Below are 24636 nucleotides of genomic sequence, written 5' to 3' on the forward strand. Positions count from 1 at the left end.
AGCATTTCTGCAGATATTACTTGCTAAGTTATTACAAGCCCATTGTGGGTGTGCCTTTAACTAGAAACAGCTTGTGAAGCTGTTTTTGTTTTGTATAATAGAGACTGTTTTCATTCAACTGAGCTCAATTCTAACTCTTTGTATATGTCAAAAATACATTCTCAGCTAAATAAAGGTTTAAGTATAAAACAATTAAGTTAAAGGGATGTAGACCCTGGGACAGACAAACTTTCCTATTTTCCTTTAGCAGCTCATTTTTGGGTTCAGCAGGAATGGGATAGGTTCAATTCTGCTGGGGAAGTGGAGCTGATGTGTAGCAAACACAGCCACATTTTGACAATAGCTCCTCTGGAGTACCTGCTGTTGTGAACTGTCTTCCAGAACAAATAGTGATTTTAGAAATTGTTAACATGGTGCTTCTTCGATAAATCTACTTTTGTTATGGAGTTGACAATCCTCATGGGAAGCTACACAAAGTGGCCAGAAAGAAATACCATGTGCTCATCAAATTCCCCATATTAAAAAAGGTATTTGAAATCGGTTTGCTCCAAACCAAACAAGAACTGCATCCCAGTTTAACGTGACTACCAACCATTTAAGAATGCATCTTTATGTTAATTGGTGGAATTTGATCTGTGGACCATCCCTTAATCATAAGAGATCCCTTACTCCTCCAGTAGTTGTGCAAAAGTCATCCCCACGGCAAAAGTGGTGGGGCCAGTCTGGAGTAAGATACATGAGAGAGCTATCAGACTTTGATCAATGAAATGAAGAAAGACAGGCACAATATGAAACACAAGTCTGCAGGCCTATGTCTGGCTTAAGCCAGCAAGTGCAAAGAAATTCAGGCTTGCTGTCCACTAAAGCTCTGGCACAGCCCTTTGACATGACTGTGTAATGCAGCAAATCTGTTCCTCGTCATCTAATGCTCCACTGAGACCTCTTGCTATGCGTAGCTGAGAGCTCTGAAAGTTCTTGCTTTTGTTGGCCTCTTATGAAGTCCCTCAAAAACACAGTTGATTTGATACTTTACTCTGCTGTTGCCAATTATGCTGGTTGTTTTGAGATAGCAGGGATCTAGTAGCAGCTGGTGTAATGGTGGATTTTGTGTTAACGCAGTCAGGGTAGCAGGGCAGCAGTTGTGCTGCCTGTGGAACTCTTGGCAGGGCATGGGCAGGACGAAGCGATGACCACTTTGCTCTGCTGGTGTCCAGGAAGAAGGTAAGTGTGGAAGAAGGTCTCTACCACCCTCCTTGTGCTGGAGAAGCCCAGGCTGCGGTCCTCTTACTCCTTGGGGCTTTGGGGCAGTTTTTTCATCCCTTACCCAATGGCCTCTGGAGCTTTCTTAATGCTAGGTGGCAGAATAGGAAGCCAGGTGCCTGTCCTGGTGCTCGTGGCTTGGGGCATCCCAACCAGTGAGTACTAGATAGCTCTCAGTGTTACCTCCAGCAGATCTGTGCTCACTTTCATAACCAAGTAGTAAATGAGGAATGGAGTCATCTTCTCCCCTGTCAGAAACTTTGTATCTGGTCTTTGGATGCCTCATATAGCCCCTAATTTGGGAAAGCCTTCACTCACTTAAAGCAGGGATGCACAGATCGGCACAAACCTGAGGCTGAAGTGTGGGCAGTAGTGGCATCAGACCTGGGAAGAGGTAGCTGTGGACAGATGTCCCCAGTGCTTGTGCCTATGTTCTTCACCCCTGCAAAGCTTTCAGAAAGGGACATGGTATCCATGTGCATCTCATGGTAAGGCAGAAGCACAAAAGTGGAGGGATGTGCAGGAATCACCCTGGCTTGAGCTGGACTCTGAAACCCAGCTGCAATTTCTCAACAGCACAAGTGCAGATGTCAGACATCGATAAGATGGAGGAAAACAAATGTTTTTGCAAACTGGGAGAAAAGAAGACTCAGTGGAAATGCTTCATTCCCCTTCTTACATGATTACATCCACAAGTAGTCAGGAAGCAACGGTGATTTATGTCTTGAGTGCACAGTAAATCACTGTGAGAGCCCATGCCCTGTCTATGTTATACTCACTGGGAATGGCCTCTGGCCACCAACAACCCAGCTGCCAAAGTTTTCTGTCTCTGACAGACTCACTGGCAGTTTGGGCTTGGGTGATAAATTTTTGAAATGTGATTGTGCTGTAAAGCTGGCTCAGAGAATACAAAGTTAGCCAGCCCATGGCTGGAGATGATAGCAGGTCCTGGCCACATAGAGAAGCAAATGTACTGATGCTCAAGATGTGATGTCTAGTGGGCTGGTGGCGCCCATGCATGTGTGTCTTGCCGAGTTTGGAAAAGTGCTAAAGGAATGAGGGCTTGATATTTTGGGAGGAGATATGCCCAACATTGTAAAGATACCCAGGAACAGACATGCCAACTTTGCTGAGTGTGTTGGGCAGTCTGGAGGCTCTCTCTGTCATGAGGGATTAATGCACTGGATGAAATAGTGGTCCATGGACCTCTCCAGGGGTATTGTACAGGACAGACTAGAAGACCAACGTGAATCTGGCAGTACAGTGATTCCAGTGCTAGTGCGATCCCTGGGCAAACCCTGTGGGCAGCACTGCCCCTGGGGGAGAGGGAATCCTGCTGCCTGCAGTCCCTGGCTTTGGGCTGCGGTGTGTAGGGTGTTTCCTGCCAGCTGCCCTCCAGTGAAAGCACAGCCTGCTGGGAGCAGTACCCTGGGTCTGGGAGTGCAGAGCCTGGCTGGAGGGTTCAGGAGAGGCGGGTAATGGGCACTTTAGCTTAGAAACTGCTAGGCTTTGAAGGCTGCATGAGGTATCTATAAGAGACACTAAAAACACAGCACAGGGTAAGGTACAGATGTCTAAATCCTTCCTGGCCTCTGGCTGCTACCCCGGGGTCCTATTTTGTGTCAACCAGCCAGCCCTGTAAAGATGTGTTGGATAACCTAGGGCATCTCAAATGGTACCGGATACCTTTGTTGAAGCAACTGAATCCCACCCTAAGTGGTTTGCTCAAGATCATATATAAAGCCTCTGTGATAACTAGGACCCAAGCCCAGACCTCTTCATGGGCTATCCACCATTTTCATCACTGGAATTTACCCTATCTCAAGAATGAATATATCCACATAGTGGGTTTGGTTGGATATATTTCTTTTTTCTTTTCCTCATTTTTTAATAATTTGACTAGCCAAGGGTCATTAAAGTTTTGCAGTGGATAACAAACACTTCTCCACAGTGTGTGTCGTGTACAGGGAAGGAGTGAAAGTCTTTTCACCTAACCTTATTATGCTTTCTGTATTGTTTCAGCCCTCAATGCTATTATGTCTTCAGTGCTGGGTTTTGGAGGAAAATGTACATACTGTTTTAATATCCGTGTGCCGAGTCTCACCCTAACTGTGTGGGCTGCTTTGGGTTGTTTGTTCTGCTATTCAAGAAAACATTCATGTGAGCCTTCAGTATGAAAATCATATGAGACAGAAAAGGAGGAAGAGAAATCCCTGATCGAAATAAAATACATGGGGAGGTGGGGTTTAGGAAAGCAGCCTCATGTGTGACAGAAGACCTGATGGAAGTGCCAGTAAGACAGTCCATAAGTTCCTCTGGCATGCAGTGGGTGCAGTAAGGTTTTCAAACCAGCCGTTTAGTGCAGGGCTTTCTGGGGTCTCAAAGATTGTCATGCTGCATATTTAGAGAAATAGCTGACAGTGAGGAGAGCCTGGGATCTCACCTGTTGGTTTGAGAAATTAGTGGGCCACTGAGAGAAGTAAGAAAAGTAGAAGTCTGGGATGGAGAGAGAGGAATAAACTGAATTTGGAAGCATGAGCTCAACAGTTTGTCATACTACTTTGGATGAGGCTTGTATTGAATAAGAAACCTGGTGAAAACAACTATCTGAAAAAAAGTAAAGCTGCTCACATTTCTGCTTTATAAGTTTCTCCTTTGATTTAATCCCGCTCCCCATCCGTTCTGTGAGTGCTGTGTCGGGGCTAATGAGACCCCCTTCATTCTCCTCATTTGGGCAGCTGTCCGAAACCTCTCCTGTCAAGAAGGACTTTTTCAGCCCCAGATTCCTGAGGGACCTAGGGGCAGAGAAATGCAAAGTTCAGAGGAGCAGTAACTACTTGTGAAAGTTAATGAGGGGAAATGAACTCATTTGTGATACTTGTAAACTTGAAACCCAGCTACCCCAGAGGGCTGGGGCATCCAGCTGTTTGTAACACAGATGTACTGAACTAAGAAGAGGTGAGCTGCTGACTCTGGAGAGCCTGACTGTGCGCAAAGCCCTGTTTCTGGTTTAAATGGGATTCCTTTGAAAGAGAGTCCAAGTTATGATAAAAAAACTACGTGCCCTTTCCAAACATCCTGTCCCATGGTTTGGATGCTGACAGCGTGCTTTGTATCCCAATGGTGCTTTGTACTCTCAGCTTGTGAAGCCGCCTGAGCCTTTAGCCTGGCTTCCTGCTGTGGCTGTCCTTCATGGAACAGCACTGATTTACACCGGTCTAATCCCTTACCTTTGCAACAGGTATGGCAGAGCTAAAATACTAACAAACTGAAAAAGCTTCATAGCCCACTACTCAGTGTCTTGTGCTTCATGTAACTTCATTGCCACATTACATTTCAGCAATTTAAAAAGCAAACACGGAACAGTCAAAGACACATATGACTAAACTGTACTGGTTTGCTCCCAGTCTTCCCCTGAGCAGCATCCCCCTCCTAGACCCCTTTCTCTTTGATGCCTAAAAAGCCATCTATGGCTTTAAATAAACTATAACTGGGGACACGACTCTGCTTGATGTCTGGCCTGCAATGGAAGTAAAGTGTCACTTCTAATTTTGTGTGGGTGCAGAACAAAGATGCCTGTGACCAATCCACTGTACGGTGCACTAGTTTTGTTTGAACAGGGAGCTCTAGTGAGAAGCATATTTCAAAGGGCTGGGGAAGCAGATTTTAAATGCTGTCAAAGAGAAATGATTTTACCTTTTCTAATTCCCATTCATGGTACCTTGTGTTCCTACCTCGTGGGCGCTGTGCAATAACCTTGCACAGTAGATAGAATAAGGCAGCTGGAGCAGCATTGCCAAAGACTGGCTCGGCTTGGCGGGGCTCTGGCCCAGGGCCTGTATTAGCCCATGTTAAGTCAGCCAGAGTGGCTGCACACAGGGCTGTTTGCAAATGGAGGAAGTGTAGAAACAGGCAAGCAAGTAGGCAGTCAGCAGCACTTCTCATTTACAAACAGCAAAGCCTAACCACATTTGTCTAACCAACTTTAGTCACTGTTGTCAATATCAAATGAAAAAGGCACTACGTCTCTATGAAATAATACTGTCTGTGTAGCTGTTGGCACAATATTTTTTCAAAAAGAGTGCAACAACCAAGAAAGGGCTCTAATAAAATTAGTCCCAGATTTACTATGAATAGCCTAGCCAGGTCTCACACATGCTAACAGGGAAAAGCTATTTTCCTATCAAATAACAAAGTGGTTGAATAATGAGTTGAGATAAATTGTTGGGATGACTTCCAGTTGTAGACTGTGGTGAGTAAATGAGGTAGGTCATGCCTCCCCAACAGCCTGGGTTTCAGTTTCACATCAGGCAGTTCTGTATTGCCATATCCGTCTCTTCTGCACCATTTACTTCATATACTGTATGTGCATCCTTCCCTCCCCCCACTTCCACTCTCCCTTGTGCATATTTAATCATAAAATCTCTCTGCCATTCTGGTTCCTTGTATTTGACATGTGCTTTATCCAGGCTTCTGCCCCTGGGAGCTGGTCCTTGATGAAAAGGGACAAAGCAGACCATCAAGCTATCATGCTTCGTACAAGGCATTATTTTTTCCATCTGTCAAAATTAAATAGCACTTGGGATTTTCCCTTGGCCTGTCAATATTTCCACAAAATTCAAGGCTATCTAATGAAACTCAGGGAAAATAGTTGCACAATGACATTCCCTTCCATGTTGTCATGGTGTCACATAGCTCTGTGAAAACATATTTTTTTTGGCTTTTTGAAGATTGATCCACAAAGAGGATTATCATTGCTGCTCACTGCAGCTCTGTCACTGCTGCTGCACACATCTACTTCAGTCACCAGCCTGCCCAAATAGGTTCCTGTCATTCAGACTAAGCATTTTTAGCATCAATTTAAATGTTTGACATATAGAAGGCATTTGGGGTGTCCACAGCCTTGGCCTTGCTGGGCATCTTGCTATTGGCTCTGTCTGGGACAGGATTTCACCACTTCACTCTTTCCAGCTAGAGGTAATCACTGTGGCCTCCCTTTCCTATGAAGGCTGCTTATCTCTAAAATAAATGGTCATTTTTTTCCAGGACATGAAGGCTCAAGGTTTTCTGCTTTTCCTCCCTTCTCTGAGCTGTTTGTGGCCGACACAGGCAGCACGTGGAATCAGTTCAACTCATTTCTCTCTCCCATTTGATTATGCATACCCCTCTCTTCATTTTCCCACTGCAGCAATGAAGACAGGGATAAAATACAACTGTTCTCCCGTCACACTGTCACCAAGGCGAGAACAGACACTGAGTTTTTTAGCTATTTTTTAGCTAAAAGCAGTGGATAGTCAAAGCTTTTAAGAAGAGATGTCGTGTCCCTCGATCAAAGGCACATGCTCAGGTGCTTTCTTCCTCCCATTTTCAGTCTTGAGGGAAAATTTCAGTAGCAGACACAACTTTTAGAGACACGTAGCCAACTGCAATAAGACTGAGAAACACAGGGTCACACGTATCCTTTCCAGGCTCATTTCTCCCTACCTTTGCCATGACCATGTCCATCCTTGCTTCACCTGCCACCTCCTTGGCCACCCTCTGCAGCAGAGCCATAAGCTCCAGATGGATGGCTCAGCCCTGCCACCATGTGCTGGTGTTTTTTCTGGTCAGAGAGCAAATGATGGTCTATTCCTTCATAGCTGATGGATGAAGCACACGGATATGGAGGAAAAAGTATAGAATTCTCATGATTGTCTTAAATTGCGCGTGCGTGGAAAGGAATTGGGGTGGTTCTCCTGGAGCAGCAGATGGCAAGCCCACTTGGGGATAATACCCATTGGATTCTTGGTTTTGTGGCCACTGCTTATAGAGGTCACTAATCCTGTAGCTTGGCTGCTCCCTGGGGGTCACTAAATGCGTTGTTTTGGATTTTGGAAATCAAGCACAGTATGTGCTAAGTGCTCTAACAGGAAATTCATGTGTAGTATCTTAATATGTATTACATCTCAGATTCTTGACAAGACAGGCAAATAGATGATGAATGTAATTTGTCAGTAAAATTCAGCAGATATATCTTCAGGGTTTAACTCAATATCAAAGCAAGAAGGCAGCGCTGAAAGTAAAGCACTGAAAATTACATTCCTCAACTCTTTTCCATCAAGTGATAATTATTAGGTAAGTAATAATGATTTGTACCAATGCAGTCAGTACAGAGTGATAGTTCCCTACGTTGTTATTTGGGTTTATGGGTAGAGCTTGCTGTAAAGTGCACAATGAATACTATGAGATTATTGCAGTTCTGCCCTGTTTTAATAGGTCAGAATAAGGCAGTTCTTGCTGGATGGTTTGCGGGCTTTTCAGATACCAGTTGTGCTAGGACAATGACATGGTTGCTATTTTAGGCACTGGGTTACTTGAATGTGACTTATATTTCTATTTGTATTACAAAACCTTGCAGCCTTTTCCAGCAGTTATTAGTCTGTATTATAACAACTGTGTCTAGCTGTCTGAAAAGCAAAGTCCTGGCAAGCAGAAATATAGAGTTGCCAGGCTAAAAGCAAAATACATTAAATCAAACATCAATATTTATGACACAGTCAGTAGTTCTTCTGAAATAAACAAGAAGAAAATCTTGTGAAAAAGGATCAGGAAGGATGGAAACACTAATGAGAGACAATAAACATAATATAGTTACAATATAAAGCTCGTGTAACTCAGGGCTCAGTTCTTCTAAGAGCCCTGGCACTGTCACCTGTGGCTAAGCAAAGGCTTCAGACAAATGAAGGGAGTCGTGCACTGTTGGGCAAAAGAAGTGTCAGTGAGAGGATCCTTTTCTGCAATTCTTATTTTACAGCTGGCACCCAAATAGCATAGCAGCTGAGGCACTATTGGATTACGTAGAAATGGATGGAGCCACATATACAAATCTCTTAATTATTGAGTTGAGAGTGAAAGTTACATTATGAATTCAAAATATTTATACTAGTACAATTCCTATTCCTATTTAAAAACATTTTCATTCTGCTTTTGGAGACAAAAGACCAGACAAATATATTGATACTTGTCCAACATATTTTACCATTATAAGACTTGTAAACCACATCCTAATTCTCCCAAAGCATGGGTTGCACACCCTGTCACTCCAGGGCAGCATGGGGGATAGTGGGAATAGTAAACCGTTAAGAAGTTTCTGTGTCACCCAGGGCAGGACCCAAAATTCAGTTCAAGATTTTATTTTTTGGTTCCATGGCAATCCAAGTTCTATTTTGCAGCTTGATGCATTAGTTAATCTAGAAGGAAGAATCTTTACGTCCTGATGAGTAGAAAGTTTTGCTTCCTCTTCTTTGTTTATGAAACTCCAAACCAAACCAGGATCAGTATTGAAGACCAGTGCCACAGTACTGTATTGCACAGTGGGTGACACTGTTCTCACTGGTAGAAAATACAGCTTCATATCCCTCTGAGGAAAGTTGCATCTATGTCTCCTGTCGTCCTGGTTAAGCTTTACAGTCACTGCACTGCTGCAGATGTGGGGGAATAGTTTTTCCCAGGTAAGGGTGATGTGGAAAATCCCATCCTTTCTTCAAGCTGTGAGAAAAATAAATGTTCTGAATTGTTATTTTGCACCCTGGTGTCACCTACACTGTGTGGATCTGGCCCGGCTTGGCCAGGAGGTCTGTGGTGGCTGGCAGTAGAGGAAGGTGCAGCCATGCACTCAGCAGGTGGTGTAACTCCATCCCACTTGTTTCTGTAGGAAATGAGGCTAAAAGGTGCTTGTATGGGGTGTGTATGTGGCTGAGCAGAAACCTGTAATCACAATAGGAAGAGCAGAAACCTGTAATAATCTTTACCAGCAAGTACTTTGATAATTGGTAGCTACATACTGCATATTTAGGACCTGCTCTGTTATAAACAAGTTGCAAGCAGATGTAGCTCTGGTGGCCTTTACTTGGGACCTGTCCCCTTGTTCCAGTGTGGCTAGGCAGCCTGGGGCAGAGTGGAGAGTCATTTCTCATCAGCCACCCAGGGGCTGTACACCCAGGTAGCCTGTAGGTACAGAGGAATGGGGCCAGGAAGACTTCTCTCTGCAGTGAGAAAAAGACACTGGCTGTCATGGTGCTGCATGGTGAGCATGTCATAAGAGGCTGGAGCAGCCAAACTGGCCTAAGGAGCACCAGGGAATTTTTTTAAATCTTCTGACACAGCTGTGGAAGCTTTTCCAATGTTAGCTCCAAAATTCTTCGTTGCTACAGCTGCAGTGAAACTGTGGACTCCACATCCCTGGAAGCATTCAAGGCCAGACTGGATGGGGCTTTGAGCAACCTGGTATAGTGGAAGGTGTCCCTGTCCACGGCACGGGTTTGGAACTAGATGATATTTAATGTCTCTTCCAACCCTAACCATTCCATGATTCTCTGAAACAAATACTAAAAGTATGGGAAAATGAGAATGGTCGCCCAAACCAGCCTTGCTGTCTGGTTTGTGTGCTAGGGCCCTGTTTCTGGAAAGGAGGATGTTGGGGGAGAAAAGGAGCAGACACCAAGGACAGAACAGCTGTGACGTTGTCCTCAAGGCTTGCAGCACAACTCACAGCTGCTTCAGCCAAAAGTTACCTCCCAGTGGCAGAGCTGAACCCTGATGACAGGCACACTTCAAAACTGGTGGAAGAACAGCACTTGTCTTTTAGCAGACACTCATTAATTCTGGTTTAAGAAATGAGAGTATATGGGGCATATAACTGAAGAAAGAATATGGGGCATATAATTGAAGAAGAAAGGCCTGGCTTGTAGGAAGCAGAATTATTGTGCTTCATGAGCTGATGTTATGAAAAGGCCCTGAGTCAATGATATTTTAGCCTTGAAAAAATATTTTTTATGATGTGTGAGAAAGATGCCTGCTATTTGATGCAGCCCTATAAGAAACAGAATCGCAATGAGAAGACAATCAGTCTGATGCTTTCTGGTTTAAATATCATATTCAGTGAGGACCCACTGAGAATGTGGGTCCTTGGCCATATGAAGGCACCTATGTATGAGGTTGGGTGTGGGAAATGGTCTGAGACCTGATAGCAGAATCCAATTCCATTGTGTGGTGACATCTGCTGAGTGCTATCTCCTAAAACCTCAAGAATTTTTTTTTTTGTTGTATTGCATTGCTTTCTAGTTATTAATTATTTTAATAATACATGACCTGCTTTGTCTCTTAGAAATACAATTTAATGGCCAGTCTTCGCGAGCGAAGATTTGGGAAAGGTCATTAACCCTTCGAGCCTGCGCAGTGGGTTTTTAGGTGAGACACAGCGTGCGCTGAACTGAGCCCACCCTTTAATCCTGAGGTTCATCTGCCGGGGCCGAGCAAACTTGGACAGTGGCAGTGAGGTCCCCAGGACGTAGGTTTGTTTAGAGTGACCTTCTCTTAGATGGATTGCCTTACAGGGCTGACGAGCTCCATCTGCCCGGGGGCTGGGAATCGAAGCCGGGTCGCAGCGGTGAGAGTCCTGCACCCTAACCACTAGACCACCAGAGGCCCCACAATTTACTTACCTCCCAAATGCCAAGAGGCCTTCCTCTACCCTAATGTAGTAAGAAGGGAGTTGTGATTCACAAAGCCAAGTGGTTTTCTTGATGGGCAGTGCATATCTGAAACCTTCAGAATGGCTTTGACAATCTCACTTCTAGGCATGAGTGAGCTATTAGTTACTCCCATTTGCATTTTTTTTAACTTTACTTTTTGTATTTTCCATTGCTACGAGCATCTGCAATATGTTCTACGTTGCTTGTGATAAAGCAATGCACATTGCACGCGGCTGACAGCTAGAAAACCAGCCCAGAGTACAGTTACTGCAAATGAAAGGCTTTCGGGATGATATTATTACCTTGAAGTGTGTTTGCTGCCTTTCATTGTCCCTCCCCACTGCTCCAACTCTGATGCTTCCCCTTCTGCCTCCTCCAAAATGTTCAGCCCTGCACATCCAAAATATACTCAATTTTCTGTATCAGAGTATAATTATTTTTTATTGTATAATTATTTTTTAGTGCTCTTTCTCCCCAGTTTGCATCTCCTTTCCTGGTGCCAAGAACTACTTAAATTTACAACACTGACTTTGTAGACCCAGAGTGTGCAGCACAGCATAGACCGGGATGTGCAGTAACAGGCAGGAAAAGCTGGGGTTAAGAGGAACTGGGAAGTGCAAGAGAGGCCCTCCCTTGTCCTGCTTCTGTTTCCAGATTTTGTCAAAGGGCTGTAGTGCCCTTGGTCTGTCTGTCAAGGCCAAAACAGGGACAGACCAGCAATGCAACCCAGCCTTTCAGGCAGGCAAGTAAAAGAAAAAGGGAATACTCATGGTAGGGCTATTCCCTTAAGAGTTTTAAAGCATAAAAGGTGAATGTTAAAGTCAAAACCAGCCATTACAAGGAGCCTGGCATGAAGACTACAAGGCTGGAATTTGGCATATGACTGTCACTGAGGTCACTGCCTGCTGAGGACATGAAACCCAGCTGTGGTGAATTAAGTGCAGCAAAAGTGACATGATAAACACGCAAGTTGTATCATGTGCCCAGTGTATGCCTGCCAATTTCAAACTATGACAAATGTATGGCAGGTACATGGGAAGCAATGTACCTTTCTTGTCTTTCCCTTCCAAATTTCTCTTTCCTTCCTCCTTTTTTTCTCCATTTCTCACATTTCATAGAATCATCGTCGAACCAAAAAATGACCTGGGCTGGAAGGGATCTTAAAGGTCATCTAGTTCCAACTCCCCTACCATGGGCAGGGACACCTTCCACTACACCACATTGCTCAAAGCCCCATCCAATCTGGCCTTGAACGCTTCCAGAGATGGCACATCCACAGCCTCTCTGGGCAACCTGTTCCAGGACCTCATCACCCTCATAGTAAATAATTTCTAATCTGAACCTGCCCTCTTTCAGTTTAAAGCCATTCCCCCTTGTCTTGTCACTACATGCCCTTGGAAAAAGTCCCTCTCCTGCTTTCTTGTACGCCCCCTTTAGGTACTGGAAGGCTGCTAGAAAGTTTCCCCGGAGCCTTTTCTTTCTTCTCCAGGCTGAACAACCCCAACTCTCTAAGCCTGTTCTCATAGGAGAGGTGCTTCAGCCCCCTGATCATCTTCATGGCCCTCCTCTGGACCTGCTCCAGCTGCACCTTATGAATAAGAAAGGTAATGCCAGTAAGGATCTCCAGGGTCAGTTGAGTTGTCACCTCTTGTTGCCAAATGGTGGGGTGCTTGGAGCTGCCCCTGCCAAGGATGGCCAGCTCCTCTGAAATGGGTGAAGTAGGCTGGAGCAGCCTGTTTTTAGGATATCATGCAGTCAAGTGGAGCAGGAAGGAAAATAGATGATGAAATAATGGCACTGAGATTTTCTCTCAGAGGAATGCCATGGTATTCTGCTTCCTCCTCTTGTGTCAGGTCAGCAGAACCAGCACTGGGTCTTATTTTCTTCTTTCTTTCCTTGAGAAGGTAAAATAGAGGGGAGGGAGAAATATTCATACTGCTCCTGCTTAAAAGCTAACTTTTATGTGGTCCAAGTCAACTTTGAAATTGAAACCTCTCTGGGATAACGAAACAGAAGAGGCTGAGTTCCTGTTTAGACTGATATTATTTGGCTGAGGGCTGTCTTTACTCAAGAGTAATTTGGGAAAGTGACAGACAGCCATGACCTTGATTTACTTTGTAATATTCTGGGTTGCAATGGAAGAGTATTGAAATTTAGATTTTTTTCAAAAATTTCAGGGACATCATTAAAGAGGAGGACTTTTCATTCTTCCTTTCAGTACACTCTGTAATGTTAAAAATAGCAGAGGATATAGATGTGTGACATTCATCTGCTGACTTCTTCATGTCTGTTATCAGACTTCATTGCATTTAAAGACTGGTCAGAGCAGGACAGTAGTCCAGGACTCTCATCTTATCTCTGAAGGATTCTCAAAATGGGAAACACCCATATATATGATAAAATACATTTGTTGAACTGTGCTTGTGGGAGGCATAGTACTAGATTAAAGAAGATAGTGGAAATTCTGAACAAGGTGCATTTGCCAAGGCAATTCATATAATATGGAGCATATTCTGCCCCATTTGCTTTGGAGGTACCCCAAGCTATATACATATATTAGGGCAACGCTGCTACTTGGTGCTCATTAATTTGAGCACTGATCTTCAGCTCAGTCACCCAAATACTCAAAACAATCTGCAATCACCAAGTAGAACGGTTAGATAATATCAGTATAATAGGAGGGAAAATGATGGGAGAGCTGGGCAAGCTTCTCTCTCTTCTGACTAGAAGAATTTCTGCCTCTTTGGGAGTTTTTGGAGCTCTGGATGTAGTTTCAGCCCTAATTTATTTCTGTTGGGTTCTTTCCACCACCCCCCAGTCCCACACTTTGCTTGCCTGTTCTTTCTTACAGGAATGAGTTTGTTTGCTTTCCTGAAAAAACATCTCACAACCAGGAATGAGAATGGAACTTGTCAGGTCTGGGAGCTGTTATAACCAGCCAGCAGTCTATGAACATTCCTGGCCGATTAAAACAATGCCATTATTTAGGAGAACCAAAGTAAAATGAGGAGGGCATGTTAAAAGGTTTCTTCAGGGGATAAAACCCCTAGCATTTGAGCTTCAAAGTGTGGAAAACAGAAACACTAAAAAAATTGTCACATTAACCAAAGAAAACAAAAAAGTAAGGACTTCTTGCAGATTTGTAGACTTGTTCTTTACTCTCTGAAACACTTTCTACCTTTTCAGAAAAGCCAGAGGACACTCTTCCCCTCTCTCAGGGCAAGGGGACCACCACTAGCACAGAGCCAGTCAGCCAGTAAGTTCCCAGTGGAAATTTTACCTGGCTGTCCTAAATGAGAGTGGTACTGATTAAGTTTTTTTATTTTTTTCACCTTAAATTTGTAGGTACTTAATTAAATAGAACATAATCAAATTATTCTGGCAAATTTGAGCAGGGAACTCAAAAATTATGGGAATTGGATGCAGGGGACAGGTGGCAGCAAGTTTGCCTTTTTTCCTTAGGAAAGCTGGGTTAAACAGCTTAGGAAGCTGGGTTAAACAGCTTAGGAAGCTGGGTTAAACACTTCATTTGGAAGTGAAATATAGGGATTTATCTGGTGAATTGGCACACTTCTTTTTTGTCTTTTAATCTACTATATGATGTATAAGCAATGTTTCTGCAGAGATGTTATTGATGCTGCTACGTGTATGTAGGATCCCCCTTTGCTTACAACTGTGATATCCCTACCACAGCAGTTAGAAAACTGAGGTTTGATTAATGAGTGATGGCAGAGGACATGCTCTTCTATATTTATCTGAAGGTTCACACTGGTAGAGCTTCAAAGATGATCCCACACCTCTGTCCACCAGTCGTCAGGTGTCCACTCAGTCTTAGGCTCACACCTTCCTGTGCCAGAGACCTGCACCTTCTGCATGCCCAGAGAGGATGAGTGCAGTCTGGCAGGGCTGTGGAAAAGAAGACCTGAATGGCTACTTGCTAAAAGATGGAGACTCTAGTGGAAATCCTGTCTTTGATGAGTGTGTAAAGTTGTTCTGTCCCAGATGACAGGAGATGTCAGGCTTTTAACCCTGGCTTATTCAGAAGACCTCTGGTGTTTGATAAGAATGTGTTACCAGCCCATGTGCAAAACACAGCTCTGAAAAATAAGGGGGAGGGAGTTATGAATAAACCCTGAGGCAGGATTTTTACTGACTTCTTTTGACTTCCCACTGACTCCCTGTCTCTAGCACGGATTTTCTCTGAGACCTGATGCAGCAGCATGTTCCTAATTCAGAGGGCTGATGGGGGTTTCATGGCTGACTTTTCCAGTCTGCCTCCATGTAAGACATTTCTAGCTTACAAAGAAGTACCGTTACATGACGTGTGTCACATGCCACTACACCTTTTAGAGGAGCTTCCATGAGTTTTGTGAAGCCTTTACAGCCCTGTGTCAGATACTCATCTCTAATCAACACTGCAGCAAGGGTTATATTTGTGTGCAGACCGTGTAGACAAACCGCTCTGAGCACATTTGCTAATACAGTTGTATCATAGGATCATGGAATCTTTTAAGTTGTAAAAGACCTCTAAGATTATTGAATCCAAATCACTGACCATTGAATCCTGCCATTGCCAGGTCCACCACTACACTATGTCCCTAGGTGCCACATCCACACGTCTTTTAAATTCCATATCCCATCAGTCCTTTCACTTTTTTCAATATATTGTATGTCTGTGGCATTGCTGGTAGCAAGAGATCCAAAACGCACGTCTGTGTTTATACCATCATGTAGCTCTGTGTCTACATAACAGGTACACGAAGGCATATGTTATACATATGCATGTGCACACAGACTCCCCTCTCCTGCCAGTGCTGTGGCTGCCGCCGCCGCTGCTGGCTGCCGCTGCAAGCATGGGAGCGCGCAGGGAAGGCTGCCGATCCCGAGAGGTGCCGTCCGTCCCTCGCCCCAGCGGCCGCGGTCGGGCTCACCCCAGCCACTCTGGTACCCACTGGCTGCCCCGGGGATGGTCAGGCACAGCACAAGCCCCCGCACTATCCCAGGAGAGAAAACGCAGGTAAGGGAAAATAAGGTGGCGGGTGCCCTTGGCAACGCACAGGCCCTGCGCTGCGACTGGCCATGAGCTGCTGGCTCCTGCAGCCACCAGGCAGGGGTGTCTGTAGAAGGCTCCCTTCAGTGATGCTGATAAGGCTGAGGAGAGTGGAGGAGTGTTGGGAAGCGTGTGTGCTGGGTGCTCTCAGCCTGGCTGCTCTGTAGCAGATGGGAGTGCTGGCCGAGGAATTTTGCTGCAGCATCCTTCCCAGCAGTCAGAGGAGGGGAATAAACGGAGTTGAGAGGTGAATAGTGTGTACCAGGGGAGCATACCAGAGGGACCTGCTTGCTGGTGATGCCGGTGGAGCCTGAGGGGATAGAAACGAGACCGATCTCACCCTGCAGCTGGGTCTCCTGGTCTGCAGCAAGCGCAGGGTTATTAAATCCAGATGACACTGAGTAAGAGCATAGTATTTTGTAAGAAGCGACAGTTGTTCAGGAGACAGCATCGCCTGGGTCCTCCAGATGACCTCGTACCAGGTAGTTCTGCTTGGGATCCTTTTTTATTACAGAAGTGGAGTTGGTGTCTGATGATGTCACACTTGGGGGGAGGGAAATAAAAAAAAAAGATAGATTGCAGTCCTAATGCAAGGAGGATGCAGCAGCAAACCACAGAGAGGGTCTTCTCCTCTGAGGAAGATGAGACAAAATGCAGAACTCCTTGGGGGGTCTCTCTCTCCCTCCTGCTTCAAAGAGGAAGACTGTCTGCCTTCTGTAGAGCTGGTTGTGTAATGCATTATACATCGCGAGGTTAGACCTCTTTTGATTTCTTAATGGAAAGGCTATTTTATTTCTCAAGTGGGTGCCAGTGGGGATGCTCTAAGAGCGCACAGAAACTCATCCTCCGTCCCGCACTGACACCGATCTGCACAGTCAACTGCAGACAGAGAACTTGTCAAGGAGGAGTGAGGACCAAATCTGGAGCCAATGCAGGGGGAGAGGAGCAGCCTCAGCTTTTTTAGCAAGTGAATGGGGAGGGGGAGGAGGGTAGTATGAGCAGTGATGTCATTTTTAACTGGTTCCTCACAGAGCTGGGGAGTGAAGTTAGAGGAAAACCTGCAGTCTCAGAATGGCTCTCAGCCTTGACTGGAGACTCTAAATGACTGAGGGTCCCCACAATGGTAATTCATTTTCTTTCCTATGCAGAACTGTTCTGTTATTTTGGGTCAAGCAGAGGGCATTTCTTTTCTTTCTCTTTCTTTCTCTCTCTCTTTTTCTCTGCTTTGAGGGTTTGACTTTTGCTATTGCCTCTGGTTTGTTAAATACCTTGCAGCTTTTTTGAAGTTTTTCCTGGGTAGTTTGAGAATTTTTCTCTAATGTGGGAATCCATGAGAGTTTAGCATGTAGCATTTCTGCTACTCATTGGGAGGGGAGATGCAGAGGTTGCCAAGCACACAGCATTCTGCATGGGAAATATACTTTTAAAATCACAGGTGGAAAGAAGGAGACTTGGCTGGCATTTGTTGCTATAATGGATGGCATTAATGTTGCTTGTAAGAGGCAGAAAGACTTCTGGTCAACTATATAGCTAGAAATGATTTTTCTTTGGTGACAATTTCTATGCTTTTGATTGCCAGATTTTTATTATGAGCATTTTAGTTCCAGTGGAAGTGAATGGAAAATGTCAACATAAGAGGTTCTGGCTATATGAGACAGTATATGTATGTATAGTTCTTCATGGCATGCATTAACCACTTGCGTGCTGCTCCCTCCCCTGCACTTGCCCTGTTGCTGTCTTCCATAGAAATCAGTGGGCTGCCAAACTGCACTGTGGACAGTCAGCACCATAGAGGGTTATTCTGTCTCTGGTTCCTGGAATCAGCAGAAGCAGTCAAGCCATTTTTAGATAAATAAGGTTGTCAAGGGTAAAATGTCTTAGCCAAAATGGCAGTCAGTGAAGAGCATTCCCAGTTTATAGTTTCAAGTATTCAGCTACTGGTATCACTGGTACAGTTTGGGTTTGTGGTTGTTGTGATGCTGCTTGGTGCAAAGGCAGAGGGTGTAATGCCAAGAGTCCAATTGGCTATGGAAGGCTCATAACATTTCTGTATGGGCTCCCATTTCCCAGTGGTGAGACTTGCTTGTATTTTCACCCAGGAAAACACTCAAGATAGCTGAAGAAGCCAGACCACAATTTTGCTTACTAGGAACTCGGGATGTGCATGTGATAGCCACAGACCTTCTGGTAGTCTGTCATGACAACTGTGAGCTCAAAAATGGGGGATCTGGGCTCAAGAATGAAAGAGTCTGAATAGAAATGGAACATTGTGATACCTTCTGAATAAGAAATGTTCCTTCAGGAAGTTCCTCCTGTTGATGAAGGGTTGAGGAGTCCATTGCTCCCCTTGAGCAAGCTCTTACTGAAGAATAGCTGGGAGGAACAAGCCCCTCTTTTACTAGCTATTGTGAAGATGCTGGCAGCCGTCGCAGGGGCCATTTTGAACTCCTCCCCCTGCAACATGCCATGGTGCAGAGGAAGAGTAAATCTGGCAACCTCTTCTGCCAGTCTTCTCAACATTAGCCTTAGTGTTGGAACATGTAACTCAGAGATAAAAGCCAGGCTTTAAAAATGGCATGTTCTTATTACTGTGGTTTTCATCCAGATGTATGCTTGCCTTCTCTGATAGTGCTTATGTGGGAGCAGTGTGCCTGGCAGGTGGAGGGAATGGTTAACAGGCTGTACTGAACTAGTCACCATGGCACATGGAAGCTTTCCATCTCTCTAGTGCCAGGCTGAATCTGCTGCTGTGGATAGGCAACTTTGTTTTCCTGTGATTTTAGCATGGCACCCTTCACCAGCAGGAAATTAATGCATTTTTAGGAGGGTAAAGAAATGTGCATCTGGAGTAAGCAGCAACTCATCCTCCTCTTTTAGGGGCCCAGATATTCCCACTGCCCTACCTGGAGTGAAAACTAGTTCTGGCTTTTGGGCCACGGCACTAGGCTTTTTTGTCTCAGCTCAGTTCATCTGAGGTGAGAAGTTGCAAATTTATGGCACTAGAGATTGAGTCTGATACCCAAAGAAGAGGGGATCTGCATGTGACTGCAGAGAGCATGCCCACTTCTGCAGCTTTCCCCCTTAGGAGCCAGCTGACTTTGCAGCAGGGAAGGTTAGGAAGACCTCTCCAAGTGCAAAGAGGAATAAAGCACTGGGACAGGCTCCTATGGAGCTTATAGGATGCCCTTCTTATAGGCTTTTTAAAGCCTAATAAGAATAATAAAATTAGGGTGAACTAAAAATGCTTAGTCCACTTTAGAGCAGTGGAATTATGCTTGACTTTGCATTTTGGCATTTTTAGGACAGGTTCAGTCACATATCAGTCAAAATTCACTATAGGAAGCATCTTCTGTGTCAGGAGATGGCTGCCCAATTTGCTATTAATTTTAACTGTGTTTCAGAGTTGGAAAAGTCACGGACCAGACAATTCTCTCATGGTTCCTTCCTGCCCTCCATTTCTACTGCAATATTAGTTAGCCCCATTGAGCTCCCACCACCAAAGAGACAAGAACGGTTCAGTGCCTGAGCCCATTCAGCTGTAAAACCGTGTACTGCTAACTGTCAGCAAAAGCGCTACTGATGTGTCAGGGATGGACACGATTGTTAGGGAATGGGAACCAGTGCACAGACATGATTGCAGATGTTGCGGCATCTTTCTGGACTTCAGCGAGCTTCGTGTCTTACCATTAGTTAGTAACTGTGCTTACACCAGGCTCCGAACAAAACTGGATTTGGTTTGGAGTGGTCTCTTGGAGAGGGCTGGGGCAGTGAACCGTCAGGGAAACAGACTTCATTTGAGTGATGTAGTCGACCACTGCTCACGAGGAAGCACATTTTTCATACTATAACTGTGATACAGTAAGATTTTCAATCTACATTGTAATCCTTCTGTATGTTTTTGTGGTAGAATTTACTTACTGTTTCCACTGTTCTCATCTTTCATGGTCTTCTCAGGGGAGGACAACATACACTCCATGAGAGTGAATTCAAGCTAACAGGTGTAGATAAAGAGGACCAAGGCTGGGTGCCAAAAGCCCCCACAGGAGGCGAGGAAATAATTTTCAAGGGATGAGATCACATCTGTCCTAGGAAAGAATCCTTATCAGAGATGCAGAGAAAGCATGAATAGCTCAGTGTGAATGTGGTTGTGGGAAAGGAGGAAAAGAAGAACTTCCCAAATTTAGCAATGAGTTCAACTCTATGCATGTGACCAAGAAACACTAAGGTCAAACGTCTAATTGCATTTACACCATTGTCATCTGAGTAATTATATTTCCCCCCTGGCATTTCAACAGAGTAAAACTGAAGTAGGTTTGCACTGCTGTAGTCTGTTAAGTCAGAAACTAGGTAACCTCCATGGCTTGTTTGCAGGGCTATCTCCTTTCCTTTGGGCTCACTTGGTAGAGCAGGCAGTGGTTATAGTCCTCTGGGATACTTTTTTTAGGCTACTTGTTTTGGAAAAATCTATATAATCTGGATATAACTATAAAGCACTGTGCTGTTTTCTGCCGGCGATTGAAGGCAGCAAGGAGAAGGCAGTGGGAGAAAAGGTGAGTTCTGCACAATCTCTTCGTGTTTCAGGAAGAACCAGTGTTTTCTTCCAGGTTTGAACAGCAGTGCTTCACATGATTCACCTCATAATGATAATAGTGTATAATCTTCGTAACAGTGATAATCTTCGTATGAAACTGCAGATTTCAAATTCCTCCCTGTTTTTAGTGCAAATTTCATTTGATGGCATGAGAAGACTTTTTTTCATGTCCCTGCCTATTTACCCCTACCTAACCTCACTGCTAGCTAACAAATTTTTGATAAGAGAAAAGGTGATGCACCAATGTCAGAATATGCAGATTCATGTCTCACAGTTGTACCTCATTTCTCGCGTACCTGACGATTTTTATTTTTTTTGGCACAGCATAAGCAATCAAAATTTATCACCCAAATTAAGACTGTAATTATATTTTGATAAAGATCTGGCAATTCAGTGAGAATGAAATTTAAAGGGTTGCCGGGATACAGATGACTCTGGATTATGGGGAAGCGTTTGCATGTGGAATACTAATAAACCAAGGTTGTTCAGCATCCTTATCTAGACTTTTCCAATAGTGTCTGATAACACAGACAATCAAGTGCTTGTTTCTTTCCTATTATCTGGCAAAATGATTAAAGATACAGGCTACCTTTTATGAATGAAAAGGCGACATGCTCGACATGGAGTGACACAGATATGTCCCCCTGTTGGTACATAAGAAAAGTGGGAGGGGTAGAGAGCTGACCATGGCCGTGTTATTGAACCTTCCTAAATAAACTTTTCCTGAGGTTTCCCAGGGTCTTGGGCATGCCAGTGAGCCTTTGTGGGAGGAGTGAGTGCTTTCCTGGGAGGTGTGAACCCTGCCCAAGCTAGGTGCTGCTGGGACCCTCCTTTTGCAGAGACGGGTCCCCACTGGGGAGCAAGAGTTGGATAACATCTCAGGGTTGAGTGTGGGATATCCAAATGCACCAGAGCTTGCTGTCCAGGCAGGATGGCCACAAAAGTAATGGCGCCATAGAGCTGGGGGAGGTGACAGCTTGATTCAACCCATAGCTGCCAAAGGGAAGGTCCTGGCTCTTGTGCCAGTCCAGCAGATGAGTAAAACTCAACCTCAGTGCTGCAGTTTGATGAAGGAAAAGCTATAGTACTTTCTCTCTTTTAAATGTCTGGTCTGTATGTAACATTAATTAGTTATTATGGAAAGTTATTGCTATTCAATACTGTGGCCTGCTGGTAAGGTATTATCCACTGCCTGTGTTGCAGACCTTGAAGGGATTTGCCTACTGTGCTCCTGATACCCTGCAGCCCTGAGCCCTGCTCTGGCCCAGTTGATATCCCATACCTGTCTCCTAGGTTTTCTGCTGTGTCACTGACCAGCAGCAAGGCCAGTGCGTGCTTTGTGCTGTCAGCTTGCTATAGCTCAGCTCCAGACTTCCTGCTTCAAATATGAGCATGGTAAGGCAGGATGGTAAGGGAAGAATCAATTTTCCCTTGCACTTAATTTGTCCCAGACTCCTTCTCAGCACCACTCTACCAAAGCCTTTTTATTTTCAATGTCTAACTCCAAATGCTGAACCAAGCCTGCAATAATTATTATAGCCTGTTCATCAGTGGTTTAGGAGCTTAATTGTAGCACATGGTTGTATTTTTACTACAGATCAGAACAATTCTGTGACTTTATGGCTTTTTCAATTAACTGTGAAACAGTGAGTGTGTCATATAACAACGTAAAAAAAAAAAGATTTGGTGGTATGTCAGTTTCATCAAAACAAATGGTTTTACTTCCCTGCTGAACTGAATTCCTCCCAGGTTTTTGGTGACTAAATTTTATTCTCAAGATATTCTTTCATGATCTGTAGGAAAGGGAATTGACTTGCACTAGCACAGTTTGAATGGCAGGAAGAGCAGATGTGATTTGGGAGGCCCAGGTTAATGAGCATTTTGGGAAGGCAGAGTACATTGGAAATGCTGCAGCTGTAATATGAGAAAAATTACTGTAATACCTTGAATAGACTTTTAAACGTAAGGTGTGCAGTGCTTAAATGATAGACTCCTCAAATTCAACTTGCACAAACAGTAATATGCTTTCTTTCTCTTCCTGTAATGTGCATGGACATGTGATATTGGTGTCAGACAACTCCACAACTGCAAGGCTGTAGTCCAGTCCAAACCTTGTGATTTGCTGTAAGCTTCAAGACTTGCCAGAACAGAGGCTCAATCACTGGATCAGTGTCTACAGGCTGGATCTAGCAGTGCCTTGGGAAAAGGATGCTGTCCACATTTCATCCTGGAAATGTGTCTTCAGATTCCCAGGTCTGGCACTTATTGAAGGCCCAATTCTGGTTCTTTGGAGCAATCCAGGACTATCCTATCTTACATCCTAACCTGCATTTCATAGTTTATCACGCTTTTGTTGTTGAAGGAGTTCAGCAAATACCTGAGGGGAAACTGGTTCTCCAGGTTTGATAAAATCTTACATCTTGAGTTGTTCTATTTCAATATATGACTGTCCCTTTGTGCCTTGGCAGTGCCAGGTGTCTACTCATATGAGGCAAAATTAAAAAATAAATAAGCCTGTAAGTTGTACATCCCTGCAAAAATGTATCATAAAGTGTTAAGCCTAATCAAAGGCTGGCTGATGTATGAGTCTGGTTTACTCCAGTCCCATTCTCTGAGTTTGCACTGCGTTTCTACTGAACTACATGTGTGATTTTTACATTTCATGCAGTTTTTCTTCTGCATTTTCTATGGTGTCTCTTCATAACACCTACTGGTAACTTTTAGGAATCCATCTTCTCTGCCCTGATCCTTTCAGTCGGCCTTGCTTGTTTTCCAAACCAGTCATCCTGCCCTGGGTTGGCCTCACTGCAGTCTCTGATCCTCTCTGAAGGAAGGTAATTCCATGACCTAGTCAGCCTGCGAGTCCCAGGTTTTTTCCCATACCAGCATCATGGTGAAGTCTCCATGGTATTATTGGAAACATCTTTGGAGTCAGGCAGAGCCCTGCCTTCATATTCTGGTAGCTGTTTAAACAGAGGCACTGTGCAGTTGGTGGTACCTCCAAGAGATGCAATAAGCTTTATTTCTATTATAAATTGTAGTCTGTGGGCTATCAGAATAGGATTTGGCAAACAAAGCAACCCTGAAGAGCTTGTGATCCCATGAAAAGAGTTTCAGCTTTGCTGGGTGAAAACTCCTATTTCCTGTGAAGAAGCATTTACTCAGTAGGTCAAGTGGGGAAGCTCAAGGTGGGGAAATTGCAGTCAATGAAGCTAAGAGTAAAAACTGTAGTGCCCCACACTTTAAAATTTCTTTCATGTAGTCTGAATGTAAAAGGTTGTGTTCCCCATAACAAGTCTGAATGAATACAAGCTCATTTTCTTCACTACTCATTTCTGCTTGTGCAAAGGTATGGGACAAAGATCTGAAAAGAGTGTTATCTTTGACCCATAAAACTGTGCAGCCAAAGCCATTACTGCCATTTATCAGCATAATCTTTTTGAAGAATATGGGAGGGCAAGGAGGAGACTGACTGCTAAAATGCAGTTCCGTCAGCATAGCTGCAGCCACTTTGCCAGTATAACATATTGTGGAAAGACAGAGGTCATTTTGTTTCATTAAAACCTGAAGAAGCTTCATAGTTTGAGAGCAGGAAATGACCCCAAATAACACAGCCAGAGTTAGCTAGACCCTGAATTATTTTCATAGGTTCATTACCTCATGTGCACAATGCACTGCCTTGTATCAGCTCACGACCTCCCAACACTATCTGAAGAGTTCCTGCATGCAGTGAGTTGTCAGACTGTGAGATATTATGAATTTGAAGCTTAGGTATAAAATTAGAGGCATGAAATGTGGCCATTCTGTCTCATGTTGGTAGAAAGAATAGCTTAGAATAGGGTAGGGTAGAACAGAACAGAATTAGAATTAGAATTAGAATTAAGAATAGAATAGAATAGAATAGAATAGAATAGAATAGAATAGAATAGAATAGAATAGAATAGAATAGAATAGAAATTTTCAGTTGGAAGGGACCTACCATGATCATCTAGTCCAAGTGGAAGATTGCTAGTATGAAACACAGTCATCGGTCACAGCCGGCACAGCTTCATGAGAGGAAGGCCTCTGTGGGACTTAACAGTGCTGCCCACATTTCACAGGATCTTGAGGACAGGCCACTTCCTCCTGTCCTCTGCACTGGTGAGACCCCAGTGGTGGTGCAGTCCAGCCTGGGAGCCCTCAGCACAACAGACATGGAGCTGTGGGAGTGGGTCTAGAGGAGG

General features: G+C 44.2%; 1 protein-coding gene across 2 annotated transcripts in view; it reads left to right on the forward strand.

Annotated features, from left to right (window-relative positions):
• Positions 1 to 24636, forward strand: part of NHS (NHS actin remodeling regulator) — a 258685-nt gene that overhangs the window by 193281 nt on the left and 40768 nt on the right. Inside the window, exon 1 of one of the 2 annotated variants that reach the window (XM_017812315.1) lies at positions 16851 to 16945. The exons of the other annotated variant lie outside the window; for it this stretch is intronic. Within the exon in view, the coding sequence (XP_017667804.1) occupies positions 16924 to 16945 (22 nt within the window). The 5' untranslated portion in view covers positions 16851 to 16923. Of the gene's footprint in view, positions 1 to 16850; positions 16946 to 24636 lie in introns of those variants that run through there. 2 annotated transcript variants of the gene reach the window in all.

This window comes from Lepidothrix coronata, unplaced genomic scaffold (genome assembly GCF_001604755.1).
Source record: "Lepidothrix coronata isolate B3197 unplaced genomic scaffold, Lepidothrix_coronata-1.0 Scaffold35, whole genome shotgun sequence".
In the NCBI taxonomy this organism is placed as follows: Eukaryota; Metazoa; Chordata; class Aves; order Passeriformes; family Pipridae; genus Lepidothrix; species Lepidothrix coronata.